Source organism: Asparagus officinalis, chromosome 4, assembly GCF_001876935.1.
Source record: "Asparagus officinalis chromosome 4, Aspof.V1, whole genome shotgun sequence".
Lineage (NCBI taxonomy): Eukaryota > Viridiplantae > Streptophyta > Magnoliopsida > Asparagales > Asparagaceae > Asparagus > Asparagus officinalis.
Window position 1 is genome coordinate 6,018,198 of NC_033797.1, and position 17,176 is coordinate 6,035,373.

At 34.5% G+C, this 17,176-nt stretch overlaps 1 protein-coding gene across 1 annotated transcript in view; it reads left to right on the top strand.

Annotated features, from left to right (window-relative positions):
• The window catches only part of LOC109836461 (protein PIR), a 47,374-nt gene extending 30,726 nt beyond the window's left edge, over positions 1–16,648 (top strand). The window contains exons 13-27 of the mRNA XM_020404356.1: positions 247–462; positions 1,181–1,392; positions 1,995–2,142; positions 3,772–3,940; positions 5,037–5,113; positions 6,539–6,709; positions 7,395–7,471; positions 7,550–7,652; positions 8,008–8,127; positions 8,203–8,346; positions 11,558–11,707; positions 14,414–14,557; positions 14,711–14,798; positions 15,391–15,518; positions 16,394–16,648. Of these exons, the coding sequence (XP_020259945.1) occupies positions 247–462; positions 1,181–1,392; positions 1,995–2,142; positions 3,772–3,940; positions 5,037–5,113; positions 6,539–6,709; positions 7,395–7,471; positions 7,550–7,652; positions 8,008–8,127; positions 8,203–8,346; positions 11,558–11,707; positions 14,414–14,557; positions 14,711–14,798; positions 15,391–15,518; positions 16,394–16,633 (2,187 nt within the window). The 3' untranslated portion in view covers positions 16,634–16,648. The remainder of the gene's footprint in view (positions 1–246; positions 463–1,180; positions 1,393–1,994; positions 2,143–3,771; positions 3,941–5,036; positions 5,114–6,538; positions 6,710–7,394; positions 7,472–7,549; positions 7,653–8,007; positions 8,128–8,202; positions 8,347–11,557; positions 11,708–14,413; positions 14,558–14,710; positions 14,799–15,390; positions 15,519–16,393) is intronic.

Genomic DNA, 17,176 nt, shown 5'->3' on the forward strand with positions numbered 1-17,176 from the left:
AATTTATTGTAAAATTGCAATAATATCATGATATCTCATAAAGAACCTTAAAACTGATGGTAATCGGCATTTTTTTGGGGGGAAAAATTTAATGGCGTTCGTAAGCTTAGAAAAGTTGAGATCCCTCATGCTTCTCCAGCAATATAATGAAAACTTAATCCCTCTGAATTAAGTTTCTGGGCTCTGCCAGTTAAACTATTTTTATTGACTTGAAACTTAATTTCTTTGTGCTCTTTATATATGCAGATGGTGATCTTAAAATCGACAGATGGTGCAGATAGTGATTGGTCCAGGGAAGTCAAAGGAAACATGTATGATATTGTTGTTGAAGGTTTTCAGCTTCTTAGCAGATGGACAGGCCGAGTTTGGGAACAATGTGCTTGGAAATTTTCCCGCCCTTGTAAAGATCCGGCTTCTTTTGATTCTTATGAAAGCTCCACAACATTTTTTGATTATGAGAAGGTTGGTTCGCTCACTCGTTTTCTTAACCTTTTCAGATTAAAATTCAATTTATTTTGTCATGTGACGTTGTCACTCTACCATGAGAATCATTTGGTTGTGGCTGTTTCTTATATTTGCTCAAGTAACATTCTAAAATTAATTAAATTTCCTGTCATCAGATAGCCATAGAATTAAATTTCTTATCATAAGACAGCCATAGAAAGTTTTAAGAAAGGGGAACATCATAAAACAAACATTTTATCCACTTGATGCATCCAAACATGGATTGCACTATAAAACAAAAGGCTAAAGAGACGTTTGTCTAATTAAGGTCCGCCTTTCTCCTCATTTTTGGTGCTACATGTTCTCAAGTACAAGAGATATATATAAACGCAGACTGGTTTAAATGTGTCATAGGATAGTTCCGAAACAAACACATTGTTGGAGCAGTCCAGATTTTGTATTTATTTGGTCTTCTCCTGAATGCATATTATATTGTTCTGCAGACCATTACCAATTAAAAGACTCCATCCTTTTGGAAATATATGATATATTTAGCCATAAATGTTACTAGTGCTTCAGTTTGGTCCATAATTTTTTCATTTCTTTGTTGATCCATTGAATGTGAATGTTAATTCTGAAGTCATTACTGTTACTAGTATTATTAATTAAACTGAATTCATTCTGTTGATATCTTTATGGTTTGATTTGATGATAGCCATTGACAATAAAAATGTAGGTGGTACGTTGGAACTATACACCAGATGAAAGAAAAGCCTTATTAGAGCTTGTCAGTTGCATAAAAAGTGTTGGTTCAATGATGCAACGTTGCGATACACTAGTAGCAGATGCTTTATGGGAAACCATCCATGTGGAGGTCCAAGATTTTGTACAGGATAAACTGGATAGCATGTTGCGGACTACTTTTCGCAAAAAGAAAGACCTATCAAGGTAGAAAGTTAAACATAAGATGATCATCATTTTTTCCCTTTAAACTACTCCGGGGACTCAGATTTCCATGGTTGAATTAGGATTTTAATGTCAAGAAAGGATTTGATAATCGTGTTTGCCTGATTGGTTTTCGATTTCAGCATTTAGTAAAGGTGTCCTTACTCTGGACCTGAAAAATGAAAAATTCTCTAGAACTACTCTTTGGTTCCACTCTGTAATAAAAGTTATATTTGATTATGCTTCCTGTCTTCCGCATCTCATGATTCAAATGCACTGAGTTCTCCCTAAATGGTAAACTGGTATGAACATGTCCAATTTGCGTACCTGTTCCTATAGCTAGCATTTCAATGGATCTTGGGTGACCTTGCTATTTAGACAGTTTATTGCATGCTATCCAAGATCTTTTCAATCAAGTCCTTGTCTTACCTGCCTTGACAATCCTATAGCTTCTGCATGGTACATCATGTCCCCATCCATGTAGCATTCATGTTCTTCAGACAATCTTCTGTTTGCTTCACAAACTTTACTGGCTGTTGAAATCAATATTTCTTTTTCATATTCATTCTTTAGTACTATTACCTATCACTTTCTTGTCTTTTCAGGATTCTTTCTGATATGCGAACTCTTTCAGCAGATTGGATGGCAAATACAAGCAAGTCTGAGCAGGAGTTTCATTCTCTGCATCAAGAAAATGAGGAGAATAAACAAAATATGATCTTTCCCAGGCCAGTGGCTCCAACTGTTGCTCAGGTTCGGTCTAATTATTTTCTCACTTGAATAAATCTGCCTATGAATTATTACATCTTTAACCACCACCATGTGAGTTGATTATCCAAATTACATTGGGAACTTAGATGCCAACGCTCAATTTCATATTCTTTTTAGTGGTATAACATAATGTTCCAATATGGTTAGTACACCTACTTAACAAAATAAGTTGTTTGCATTGATGTGTTATACCCATATGTAGTTTCAAATAAGGCACAAAATGCATAAATGAAGTACTTTTCTAGAAGTAAGTACCTATTGGATTTACACTCTGCAGCACTGGTACTGTGTCAGACAAGAAACAAATCAAATAGTTTGCAGCCCATATACTTGTAATTTTCATACTTAGTTCTTATCCTTGAATTAAGACACTGTTTTTCTTTTGTTCTTTTTTTCCTTTATGCTTCTGTTTGCTTTTCTTGGTTCTTGCTGTCGCAGTTGTACATTCACCTGCCATCGTTCTCTATCTCAGGCTTTTCGTTGTCAGGGTAGCAGTAGTCCCAATTTTGACCGCAGTAGCCTCCTTTTCTGCTTTAGTACATACTGGGATTAGAGAAATGATGAGGCATATTTGAGGAGTGATGGGAATGTAATAAAAATGATTGGAATGAAAAGTTGGAATATCTTAAAAGAAAATAAGAAAACGACAGGGAATCATGCCCTTGGGAGTTGGAATTCTCATCCAAAGACGTAAAAACTAAGATATTGCTAAGAAAGACCAGTACAATTAAAAATTGAGATGACTAGTAAGGGAAATCTCTAGGATTATCGACGGAAGGCTGATATGGAAGTGGTCCTTTTGTATAAAATCTTTATTCAGAGGAAATTGAGCCGAATCACTAAACATTATATCAAAAAAAAGTAAGATGTAAGGCAGTGGGCCAACATATTTTTTTGGACCAAATATGCCAACTCTCCCCTCATGCGGATGGCAAAGGAAACAAGTATAAGAAGAAATAAATATCTGCATGTCCAGATCTGGTCCTGAGACCTTTCCCAACTCCTAGGGTTCCTTTACCATGTTGATTTTCAGTTTATCCAAGATCTTAGTCTTTTACTCCTCAGGCTCATATATTGAGGCCAGGCATCCTGACGCATCCTGAAGTCACATAAGAGTATGTTGGAACCATTCTATCTCATCATGCAAAGTTGGCATCTTTTTTGCTATTTAGTTCCTGTACAACATTAGTCTTCTTTCATATATTTTCAACTTCTAACACAGACTCCCTCCGGTTTATAATCTTTTGTACTATTGTCTATAGCATCAGTCATTACTATTTTTCATTTGTTATATCATATAATGATACTGTGCTGTGATTACAGAATAAGAAAATTCACATTTTTTTATCTCTTTTCTTTAGATAGGGCACTATTTTTTATGACGTAGTAGATTTACTACAAGAAAAATAAAAAAATTTATTTAAATGAAATTATTTGGAGGTATCAACTCTGCTTTGTTGAAATTGATTAATGTAAACCATCATATAACTTAGTGATTGATTACTATTATGTGAGTATTTTAGTTAGTAACTATATTTTTCTGCTGATCATATTTGCAATGTAATTTCATTTTTTGCAAGTCTAGTTAATACGTGAAACTTCTACATTTAGGTACATTGCCTGCAATTCCTGATCTGTGAGCTCGTTTCTGGTGGTAATTTAAGGAAACCTGGAGGACTCTTTGGAAACAGTGGGTCAGGAATCCCGATCGAAGACCTCAAACAACTAGAGACATTCTTTTACAAGCTCAGCTTTTTCCTTCATATACTGGATTATACAGGTAACTTTTATACCATAGCCTTCATACTTGGGATGTAGAATGTGATATAAAACTTTGTGCTCCTTTTAAATGTTATTATATATCTTTCAACCTTTTATTTATTTATTTTTTAATTTCCACACCAGCTGGTTGTTACTAAATTCAGTTAACCGTAATTGTAATCATAGTTTGCTCTTGCATTTGGAATTAAGTTAAGAGGTGGAGCCAAGTATGCGTGAGGCAGGAAATGTGCCCTACCTTAATTTTGGAGACTACATGCCTTCTCCTAACTCCAATCTAATTATTTCTTTGTGAAGATGTGGGCCCTTCTTTTCTGCAGTAGTCTGTTTTCTTCTCTTTTATGAATCATAAAGTTACTACCTCACTCATAAAATATAATACTTTCTCAGTTTCAGTTATAGATTATTTAAAGTCTGTGTAATTCTTATATACCTGCAATGTTAATATCCTTTATTTCTGTTATATTTCACTTTGCATTTACTCATTTTAATTTCCGTAGTTGACATTAATTATCATGGTAGGAATGGCTTAAAAAATATACCAACATATAAAATAAAATAAAAAATCCTTGACTTTAGCAAACAGCTCTTCCTTTTTTGCTCGTTGTCTAAGTCACTAAATATTGACATATCTTCATTTCAAAAATACTTTTTTAGAAAAAGATCCTTTATATGTTAACTGTTTATATCTCAAATGAAAGTACTGTAGATATACCCTATGGTTATTATCTTTATGCGAGGTTGTTATTATTTCTCTTAAATTTTGTTATTTTTCTATAATCATTAGTGGACTTGGTAGAGTGCCTAACCTGCATAGAATTTCTGACTCCGCCCCTGTCAATGAAGATGTGCAATGCTACATTTAGATGTACAAGGTACCAGACTTTACAATTGGCATGCTGAACCACATGTTTAAACTGATATCTTTTGTTTTCTCTACTCTTTCTTTGTTTCACTTAATTAGTTCTGCAGCTACTGAGCTTATGTACTATTTTTTTTCCAAGTATGATCGAAATCTACTCTTTCTTTTTCATTTCAATTTGTAGAAAGCTATTCAGCATACTAGACTTCAGTAATTGTGTTTATGGTGACTGCAGCAACAATTGGCACATTAACGGATCTTGGATTTCTTTGGTTTAGAGAATTTTATTTAGAATCTTCTCGTGTCATCCAGGTAAACACCATTGAATGCAATCTTCTATTTTGTTATTTATGATACTGTAGAATTATGTTCTGTTTTACCATAGGTTAAGTTCATTCTTCTATATTTTTTAGTCTTTAGCATATTGGCTGATATTTGAGTAAAGGATATTTAGCTATGATCAACTGATTCACCATCATCAAAACAGTGTCTTGTCTCTATCAAAGATGAGTGTGGCTATGATGTTGACATTTCTAAATGAGAACACAGTATGAAATTTCTTGGTAATTGCTGTCGACCTCATAGTTTGTCCCGAACTACTTATGCAAAGCAGCCACTTGGGAAAATAAAGCACTTGTTTCATTGGTCTCCATGTTTGGGTTCTCTAGCTGGGAAGCAACATCCAATATCCCTTCCACAATAAAGTTTTAGATGAAGTGGAAGGTTGCCAGCCTTGTTTTAGGCAATTACATTTATCTCAAAGGCTTCATCTTCTGAAAAACTGATTACTCGACTAAAAAAGCCTTTATCCTAAATGTACCCTAATTAACTAACTGATTTTATATTTGCATTGATGTTTTCTGAAAGTGGTATGGTAGATTAGAAGAGTGAAATCTTCATCATTGTTGATAGAGATGAATTTTAATTATATGCTTGTGATCCCACTGTAACATTGTTTCCAGCGTAACATGGCTAATTAAATCATCATTGTCGGTCAGGGTCTCCACTTAATCAGGTCTCAAAATGAATAAAGAATGACCTAGGATCATGTCCACTGACATAGTGCATGTGCATTATAGATAACCAAGATTCTCAAACGCCCTAAAAGATTGAATGTGACTTTGCCTCCTTGTCTTAGTCGTACCTGAATCAGATTGTCAGAGCTTTCGAGGCTTTATGGTGATCCCCACTTTTTTCGTATGGTACCTTTGTCAGTAATTGGGTAGTAAGGGAATCAATAGAAGGCTGGTATCAGGTGGGTGTTGTTAAAAGTTTTATTTCGCACTTCACAGAAAGAATGTTGACAAAACTTTGTTATGTACCTGACCACATTTATAGAAATATTCTTGGATAACATCAATAATAATTAACTCAATACTCATGTGATTGCTGATGCTTGATCCATTGGTTTTAAACCGGTATTTGCTTCTTATATGTCACCAATGCATAATAATAGTTGAGAAATACTATCAGAATTCATTTATCATTTGATGCATCATACGGGTCTTCTTCATATTTGATTTGTTGCACTTATATTATTTTGGTGTTATTTGCTCAGGAATGATATCTGTGATCCACAACAATCTTTTTTAAATAATATCTTATTGCAACCCCTCTTACATGTTAATAATCTTGGTTCAATGATTTGCTCTTTGCATTCGCATGTAATACATACCTCTAGTGTCCATCCTCTGCAGCAATCTTTCACGTTGCTAACCTTATAAATTTTGCATGTAGTTTCCAATTGAATGTTCTCTTCCTTGGATGCTGGTGGATCATGTGATTGAGTCTCAAGATGCTGGACTTATTGAAAGTATTCTGATGCCTTTTGATATCTATAATGACTCTGCTCAACATGCATTGACTGTTCTGAAACAGCGTTTTCTATATGATGAAATTGAAGCCGAGGTATGTAAAGCAGACCTGTTAAAGTGAATTGATGGTTCATTTTGAATAGACAGAAAAAATTTAAAAAAAACTTGTAACTGTATGTTATACAATCATTTTCCTTTTTCCATGTGGAGATTAGCATTTTCATTGCTAAACTTGTGTAATTAATCATTTTGAGTAGACAAAATGACGAGTATTTCTCTGTGAATCTACGGATAAGGTTGACATTTCTGTCAGATCTGGTGTATAGTAGAGTAAGTTCTTTAAATTTCGTGTTTTTAATATTTAATTTGTAGGGTTTAACTTTTGCTTTATTGGGTTTAATCACTGCCAGCTATTTGAGCTCGAGGATTTTTCTGAGCTTGGTGTTCTTCCTAGTGGGTTCTGATGGGGTTTGAAATGTGTGGTTAGGTGGAATGACTTATCCTATATTCATGAACATTGGTGGAAGGGAGGTAGAAAGGAAAGTACTTCATTTCTAGAGTTCTTTGTTTGAGAAAGGTGGACTTTAGATAGGGCCTTGATTGATTTGTAGTAATTGTCAGTCACGTTGTTAAAAGGAATGAATAATATCATTCTATACCCATGCAGTAAATTTTTCTGTTAGGATAACTTAAAATTTACCTGTTACTATTCTCTTTGTGGTTAATATTCCTGTAGCTTGTCTTCACCTTGATTGTGCATAATTTCATTGTTTTTGCAGGTTGATCTGTGTTTTGATCAGCTTGTTTTCAAGCTCAGTGAGATTATCTTTTCATATTATAAAAGATGTGCAGCTAGGTATACTAAATTTCCTTGCAATATAAATTTTTAGCTAGTCTATCATATCATCTTGAGTGCTTCAAAACTTCTTTTCAGTGACCTACTTGATGAATCATTCCTCGCTGCCTGTGATGATGCTGACAAATATTCAGTTAGGCCTTTAAGATTCAATGAGATTTTCAAGCTGAGAAGAGTAAAGGTATGAATGAATTATTTGAAGAACATATACTTGATGGCTCATTTTGCTAAATAAGGTGGTGCACGCTCACACCTTCATGTACATACATGCATATATGTACACATACATGTGCATATATGTACACATACATGTACATGCATATATGTACACATACATGTGCATGTATAGAGTTGGCAATTTATTTTTGTTAAATGGGTTACTAAGAGATAGGTGAGACCCACCCATCTGATGTGAATAACAAGATGGGCCTCACCACTTGTCTATCTTGGTTATGATTTACTTATAGTGTACCTTTTCTTGCTTCTTAGGCATTGGTTTATTGGGTATATTGCTGAAGTGTCTTTCCAATTTTCAGCTTTTAGGAAGGACCATTGACTTGAGGACATTAATTACTCAAAGGATGAACAAACTGTTCAGGGAAAATATTGATTTTCTGTTTGATCGCTTTGAAAACCAAGATTTATGTGCCATTGTGGTAAGTGTTGTTTAGTTATTTGTTTTCAATTGTCTTCAATGCGTTCTGATTATATGTACCATTTGACATGTATAGGAACTGCAGTTGCTCTTGGATATGTTGAAGCTCACTCATCAGTTTCTTTCTAAACATCTTGAAATAGACTCATTTTCTCTTATATTGAATGAGATGCAGGAGAATCTTTCTCTTGTTTCATTTTCCAGTAGACTTGCTTCTCAGGTTTGGCTCTATTTTTCTCTCTACTGAGTTTTTCTTGAAGAATGGGGCACATCCTGCTTTATCATACTCGGAATTATTTTTGTTACATTTTCTTCTATTCCTATCACCTGAAAGTTTTTTTGCTTCTTTGTCAACATAGCTGCTCAATCATGTACATTAACTAATGATAGTATATATGTCAGAGCTGAAATTTATATCCTCTATTCCTATACTTTAAAATCCTATACTTTAAATACTTATGCTACCCTCTCTGGATGACTTGACTTCTGCCCACATGACTTAATGGTGTAGCCAAATAAAACAGCAGGTTACTGTTCAGAGCAAAATTCATTTTGAGATTGTATCGGAAAATAAGTGTCATCAATGGCATCTAATGCCTACATCATGCGGATTTATTGCCTTCGGTTTTTACCAGAATAATTTTTTTGGGTGAAATTTTGTAACTTATATTTTTCATAAACCATATCCAATGAATACCCTGCTGAAAAATGCTGAGATTGTTAAAGAGGCTCTTTAATACCAACATTTGACTGTTGATATCCACAAATACCCCAATGGCTGTTGACATTACAGGGGATATACACAAGGAAAAATTTTTGGCTGTTGAATAGGCTCGTAACATCAACATTTTTTCTAAACCAAATCTATATAATGATGTAATGGCTGTTGATATCCACAAAAACTCCAATGGCTTGTTCAAATTAAATGGGAGGTACACTTCTGTGCTCATGATGGTCAAAGTGGCGTTAACTGGTAGTGATTTCAATATTAGGAGGCAGTTGTTAGTTGTGTTAGTGAAGTCAACTGTATGAACCATCGTTTACTTGTGATGGATGTAGCTTCTGTATAGAACTTCCTCATTGTATTTTTGTAGCTGTTGCTTCTAAATTCTGAGCAAATAAGCCCTCTCTATGGTTGGCAAGTGAGTCCCCACTTACCCAATTTCTAAACTATCATTTTATCCCTTCAGTAGAGTCCTTAGTGTAATTATTATTGTCTTCTATTTTCTATATTAATTTCTCATTAACTCTTTCAACATCATATGATATTCATTTCTGTTCAGTGGTCAGCCAGCCCATTTTTGGTCACTTTACTTTGGATCACAAATGAACCAATTTGTGATTTTATTTCTCTGCTTCATTCTGTCTTTTGAGAGTTTGTATGGGTTATTTCTGCAGAAAATGCTTGATATTGGTAGAGTCTAGCACAGCTGGGTGAATCTGGATTGCCGAATCTAGATTGGGAGGGAACTTGTGCGTTCTTGTAGCTTTTTCTTTTGAGCTACTCACAACATAAAACATTTCATTGATAGCACTGACGGTTGTTTCCCTTTTTCTTCACAACTGATCTTTGTCGTCATCCTTCTCCCTCCTTATCTCCGAGAACATAAAATTGGGTTGGAACCTAGCTCCAAAATCCAGGTCTTCTCAATAGCATTAGATGGCTTAGTTGTTCAAACATCCGCTCTAGACCACACAGAAATGCATGAGAATGGGACAGCCTTATTCCTGATGAGTTTTAGAGCCTGTTTTATCAAACGGTCAGAGTGGCTTACAAGCCCCTTTGAGATGTTTGGCAAATGACTTACTTTGGCTTATATCCACCAATAAATAAGCTAGGCTACCGTAGCTTATCTTTTGGTGGATTAAAAGCCATGGGGTTTGACCAAGTAAAAGACAGTTATACTCCTTATGATTTCACGAAATTCAAGGCCTCAGTTAATAACTCGCTTCTCCTTTTTGGGCATTTTGACAACAATGATGGATTATAATTCACCCATTTTTCAAACATTCTACTATTAAAAATAGATTATAATCCACTAAATTTACCAAATAATCTAGATTGCAATCCACTTGGATTATATGATCTAGAGTTTCCAAACATGCTCTTAGTTGTCACACTCTATCCTATCGACAAAGCCAACTGGCAACTCTAGCAGCAATTGTGAACCAAGTCACCAACAGCCAGCCAAAATAGGAACTGCATGAAAGATGTTTTCCTTTTTGATTTCTGCATGATATTCTCTTTGCCTGTACAGGTTTCTTCTTAGTTGTCTACTTGTAAACCCATCATATCTTAATTATTTATTCTGATTGCTTGCTCTATGGTTGCGAGCAATAAATAAGATGTTCAACCTTATAGAGTGGTGATGTGATGATTTTGTTCACATGGTCCTATAATTTGCTAGAAGGCCACATAAACTGTATGACAAAGGGAACTGCTCCTTGTTAAATTAAGATTATTGATATCTCTAGACTGCAGAATTATCAGCGCAACATCTCTTGGAGGGATTTGAAAACTGTATTTAATCTGCCAAATACAACCCTAATTTAATTGATGGAATTTCCGTGCTCTGTCTTGTGACTTTCTAGATCCAATTTTATTTAAATTTTGTGGGTCTCTTAACACCCGCATTTGGCATACTGTTGAAATGGCTCCTCAAGGAGCTTGTGACTCCTAGTTTAGTGCTATAAAAGAAATGTGAGAAAGTTCTTCTTGAGGACATGATCATGGCCATGTTGTTTCTTTTCGCTTATTAATCTGAGATTTAAAGCTTTTGGTTATTTGGTGTTAGGAATCTTATTCTTAATCAAATGGGAGAAGGGAGATATAGTAGTTGTTCATATCCAATAAATGCTTTATGTTGGTCTAGGGGCACCGACTGATTACTTCTTCCCGAATAGGAGGCACCAAGCTCTTCTTTCTTTCCTTATGGAAAAATTGGCATCTTGACACATCGTCTTTGATGAATTTTGATTCTTCATAGTAGCATCTAATATTTGAAATTTACCTATATTTAGAATATAACATTGAAGCTTCTGTGTATGTCATTTTATTCTTCCATAGTGGCATATGTTTCCTGAAAGTTAAAAATTTGGCATAAATCTTCAAAAAATCTGTAACATGTTTCATTTGTTAAATGAAGATCATTTAAAAATTTTAGCCCCAGTTGTGCTTCATGCTGAAAACTAAAAAGAAGTTGAAGTTCATTGACACACACAGATACATGCGGAAATTATAATTACTGCGCCTTGTTTTATGCTTGTATTCTCTTTGTCGTGTATATTGGTAATTGGAATGGACATGTTGGGTTGTGGGGGTTTTGTCTGGTCGTTTCCTTAAAAATGAAAACAGTAGTGCATGCAATATACTGTACTTTGTTTTCTGTTTCTTCCTGATCTTCTCAATTAATCATATTCTGTGCTTCTAGATTTGGGCAGAGATGCAGAATGACTTCTTACCAAATTTTCTCCTTTGCAATACCACGCAAAGATTCGTCCGGTCTTTGAAAGGGCCTCGCCAAGCTATTCAAAGAATGGATACTCCAGTTCCTAAGCCTTATTTCTACTGTGGATCTCAGGTAAAAGTCTTTGAAATCTTACTCAAAAATTATTTCCCCCCCTATATTCTTGTTTTGCTGAAGTGCTTTCCTTGTAAAAGTAGCCTGTGATACTCTCTGTTTTACTACCATCTTGCATAGTTTGGTTCATATTGTGAGCACAAATTTGTCATTGTTGTGGAATATTGATTATTCTACTTGGAAGTCCATGCATTTTGCTCAGTCTGGGGCTTAGGTGTTTGTCATGTTCATCATCATATCCATAATGTTTGCCATATACTGTGCTGAAACTTACCTCTTCAGATATATATTGCAAAGTAAATGATGAAGCCATTCTAGGTTGACCAGATTTACTGTGCAACACTGACGTATAGACCTGCTAACTTATGCTGCCTTTCTATATCTGATATAGCAGGATGATATAGAGGTAATGTTGCTAAAAGTATTGGCTGCAGTCCAAAAATGCTGGTCAAGTTCCTCTAGTGATATGATTTGTCATGGCTATCAATCTCTTTTCCTTATTTGTCTCTGTGCTTGTAGATGCTGCCACTTTCTTTCATTTTGAAAAGTTATGATAATAGAATCTCTCTTTAGCCATGACATTAGAACAAATATAGGTTTTTGCAGTCAGAGGAGGCACCACCCAAATTTCATAAGTCAGATACAAACAATGATTAGACTTCTAATCCACTAGGTTGTATAATGAAATATTGTCTTCAATATTATGTAAAATTCGTTGACAACCTTCATATTGTTTCAAACTATTGTATTTCCTCATATTCTATATGCAAATTTGTTTTTCTTTCTGAACCATTTCTATATATGATATCAACTGCAATAATTTGTCTCTTTTTTGGAATCGATTATATAGCTTTTATCCAAAAATTTTGGGGTGAGCTGCTCAGACCATATTCGTCAGTTCAACCCTGTCGAGAGCCATTTTACTATACTTTTCAATTAATATACTGTTTTGACTACCTCAAGCTATGTTTCTTTTTGCCTATTCTTAATCTTGTTGCTATCCTAACTGGTGGAATGAATGGCATCTGTTGCATTTGTCCAAACTGTTCCAAATGACCCTCTTTCCTGTTGTTGTCAACTGAAGCTACCTCTTCATATGAATGTGATAACTTCTTATCTTCACTCTACCAGTTATCCATCTCAACATTCTCTTTTAAACTACTCGATATTTTTGGACAAGTTGTTTCTTACTTGCTTGATATTCCGAGCCATATAGTACAGCTGGTTGTAGACCAATCTTCAGAAAATTTTCCCTTCACCTTCATGGGCTACTTATGGTTGTATAGTATTCCTGAAGACTTCTCCACTTAAATAGTGTCATCAGTCAAAGTGGTCCTAACTCCAAGAGTTGAAAAAGATTGCTGATACTTTTGCTATTAATTGAATTATACCTATTATTCTATCATCTCATTTTATATTTTCTAGTTTCTACTGAAAATCCTAAAATTTTTAGGCAAGCTTTTATCAGTTTCTGAAGCTTAGCATTCTAGCGTTGACATTTGAGGACTGCTTATTTTATTTGGTTTGAGTACCTGGACTAATGACTGAATTAGGGTTACAGATATCGCTGATGCTATATGTCTATATGTGAATATATATTGATCACTGTCCTAAGGGTTTAGAATCAGTTCATGAGCATGAATTTAAAATCTCATTTTGTAAATAGCACTTGAATACCTTATAGTTTCACTTCTTTAGCACTTATATACCATCAGTTGTACTTTGTAACATTTATATACCCTTAGTTGGTCAGAATTGGCACTTTAATACCTTATATTTTGCAAACGTGAAAATTTTCATTCGAAAGTTTCCATATAATATTCATATGTTAATTTTGGAGCTTTCTAACCATTAATATTTATTAAATTATTATTAAACCTACACAAATTCTAATTTAAATATATCATAATTCTATTTCAAAAATAGAATTTTAAAAGATTTAATAATGAATTCAACAAACTCAATAGAGAAAAAAATATAAGATAAGCATATAAATATTATATGGGAAGTTTTGAATACAAACTATCACGTTTGCAAAATGTAGGGTATTAATATGCCAATTTTGACCAACTCAGGGTATATAAATGCTACGAAATACAATTGAGGGTATATAAGTGCTAAGAGTGTGAAACTATAAGGTATTTAAGTGTCATTTAGCCGCTTTATTATGTACTTTATACTCTGTCAATTTGGGTGACTGTGACCTTATGCATTTTCATTTTGGAGTCAAGCCATTTCTGATCAATATGGTTATTATTATTCTTAGATTTTGTGGTTTTATGGAAACATAGTAAGTCATATACAAGGTTCTTCCAGATGATTATTACTCAAAGTAGGAGTACAAAATCTACTTCAATTTTACTTAACATGTATAGAGGGAAATTCCATCAGACAACCTTATTCTACATAACCCATGATTTAATCATTAATACTGCGTTAATGCTTTTCTTATACTAATGATAAAATTGAGTTGGTTTTTTTCTATTATAAACTGTCTTCCGCTTTCAACAAAATGACTCTCGTTAACAAAAATTTCACCCATTTTTCCCTCTTACTCAATTAATTTTGTATATGCTAACAAATTCAGATATTCTACTTCATGGCCTTATTTTTGACCTCCGTAATTCCATATCATTGCCACTATCTGATAGTTTATCTGAATTTTATCTACCAGATGTTTGACTTGATATCAATTATTTCTTGCAGGAGTTGAACTTGGCTTACCAAAGTTTGGCTGGATTATATTCTGAGTTCTTTGGAATTCCCCACATGACTGCAATTGTCAAACTTGTGGGATCCAGATCATTACCCTGGATTATTCGTGCTTTACTAGACCATATTGCGACCAAGGCAAGTTCTTATAGTTTTGTAGAATTTTGATAGTTCTGGGGAGTTTTCTATTATTTGTAAAGTTCAGGGAGGGGGGTTTGTGAAATTTTCGCATTTTTTAACTGTATGGCCTTACATATATATTTGTGTATGAATGCTCATTTTTTTTTTCAGATTACATCAGTTGCTCCTAAAATTGCTGGATTGCAAGAAGTGCTGCCAAAATCAATTGGGCTTCTTCCATTTGATGGTGGTATAGCAGGTAAAAAGGGCCTTACAGTCCAAATTCTATGGCACAAGAGTTTTCTGTGCTTACCATTTTTTTTTGTGCTTTGGATTATACTTTATTCCACAGCATAAACTCTTGCACCTCTTGAAGACCTATTACTAGTTTAATATCCATCTATAACTATGTATGTCAGTGTCAAGTTATACAAGCATTTTTCAAAACTTAATGGAGAGACGATGTTATGCTTAGTTCTTCATGGAAATAGTAAAACTAGTTAATCTTATCTATGTATGCATTCCTGTAATTTAAGAAACTTCAGAATAATCACAAGCAATCTTTTATAGGCAATCATAACTTAGACAAAAGTCACCAAACAAACTCCTAGTCTTGAGATGGCTAATTGTTTCTTTCTAAAGCAATTGTCACCAGATATTATCTTCTTCTAGAATAAGGTAGTTATTTTCTAAAGTGTTTGTTAACAAATATATCATCTCTGTGCATTATGCATGTGTGTTTGAACTGGCTTAACTTAAAATCCTTAAAAGTTACTGATTTTTCTCTGGAATCCTATTATCCTTTGTTTCATGAAGATTAAACGTTTCTATTATATATTTTCTATCTGTAGGTTGTCAAAGAATTGTTCATGAGCAGCTTACCTGGGGCACAAAGTCGGAACTTAAGGCAGAAGTACTTCATGGTCTGAAGGAAGTAGGGAGTGCAATTTACTGGATGGGCCTCCTTGACCTTGTTCTCGTGAGTACTTTATATTTCCCATTGGTTGCTTTGTGTTATTGGGAATGTAACAAAGGAATACGGTGCAACTATATTACAAAAATCATCCTGGAAACAGACATTAGGAGCGAAACCATGTCATGCCCCTACAAATACATTACAAAAAACATGACAAATGCCTTGTGCACCATAAACAGGTCCTTTCTATTACTAGTGCAAAAAACTAGAAACATAGATGTCACTAAACTCATAAGAGATCATAATTTCATACCATCTAAAACATCCCTTTCTATTACGCAACAAGAAAATGGAGATTAGTTATCAAGATCATTATCAGTATAGTGTAAATCTAAGTATCAATAAGATGTTTTTTGCATCATTGCGAATAACTTACTGCCATATAGACCAGTTCACTAAAAAAGTTAAGCTGATGGTTTGCAAGCTATGTATATAGAACAACTTTATACATGTGCTCCTGCAGACAATACTTCAGGGCACATGGAAAAACATCTAGTGGGAAAGTGACTTACCTGTCAAGGCATAATTAATGGGGCTATAAATATACTTATTTTGAATTCTCAAAGTTGAATGTTCATCCTGGGACCTCTTAAACATGGTGCTCTGACATTATGTCAAATAAACACTTATCCCTGAAGCTCACGCTAATGAGCGGTCGTGCTAACAATGTGTATCCTGCAAACTTAGCACATGCACTTCAGTGTACACTAAATCATGTACTATCGTAAATACTCTTTATCTAATAAAAAAAATAATGTCTTGTCATCCTTTTTATTTTTTACATTTTTGCCATCACTATCATTTGATTCTGTTGCCTCTTGTTCAATATGATGATGTTTACAGTGACAAATACTTAATCTAATTCATGCTTGCAACAGAGAGAAGTTGACACAACACAGTTCATGCAGACGGTCCCATGGTTAGGAATGATTCCTGGATCAGATGGACAAGTAAAAGTTGCTGAGTGTGGCAATAGCCCCATTGTTGATTTGTTCAAATTTGCTACTACTGCAATTGTTCACAATCCTGTCTGTCCTAATCCATCATCATTTAAAACAATGTCAAAACAAGCAGAAGCTGCTGGTAAGAAATGGTTCACTTACAAAGATAGCCTATAGATTTGTGCTTAATTAGGTCATTTTAACTTGATGTATACTGATAATTTTCTTGACTATAGCAACAACTTGAAGTTTTTATGTTTTCTAGAAAAAGCAAAATTTCTCTAGAATAGAATAGCCACTGCAAGGTGCCCCATCATCTATGTCTCTGTATCGAAGTCTTTAGATATCCATATCTAATATGAACAATACATGCTCAAAAGCTTCTAGCTCAGTTTTAGTGCTAAGAGTTCTATACTTCTCTGAAACATTTAAATGGAGTTACAGAAAGAGGGTTAATCCTTATTGAACATGCAATAAAGCCACGAATATCGAGTATGATGAAGAGAAAATATTACATTGTTATAAGTTTGTATCTGCTCTCTAGTGTATGCTGCTCGTGCCTGTTGTAATGTTATAAGAAACATACGTACACACGCTGCCACACATACACAGACGCGCCCGCGCATGCATCCACCGACCACGCACCCGCGCTCGCACGCATCCATGCACCGATGGGGATGATGTATATATACATTGTGTGTGTGTGTGGTTGGGGGGGGG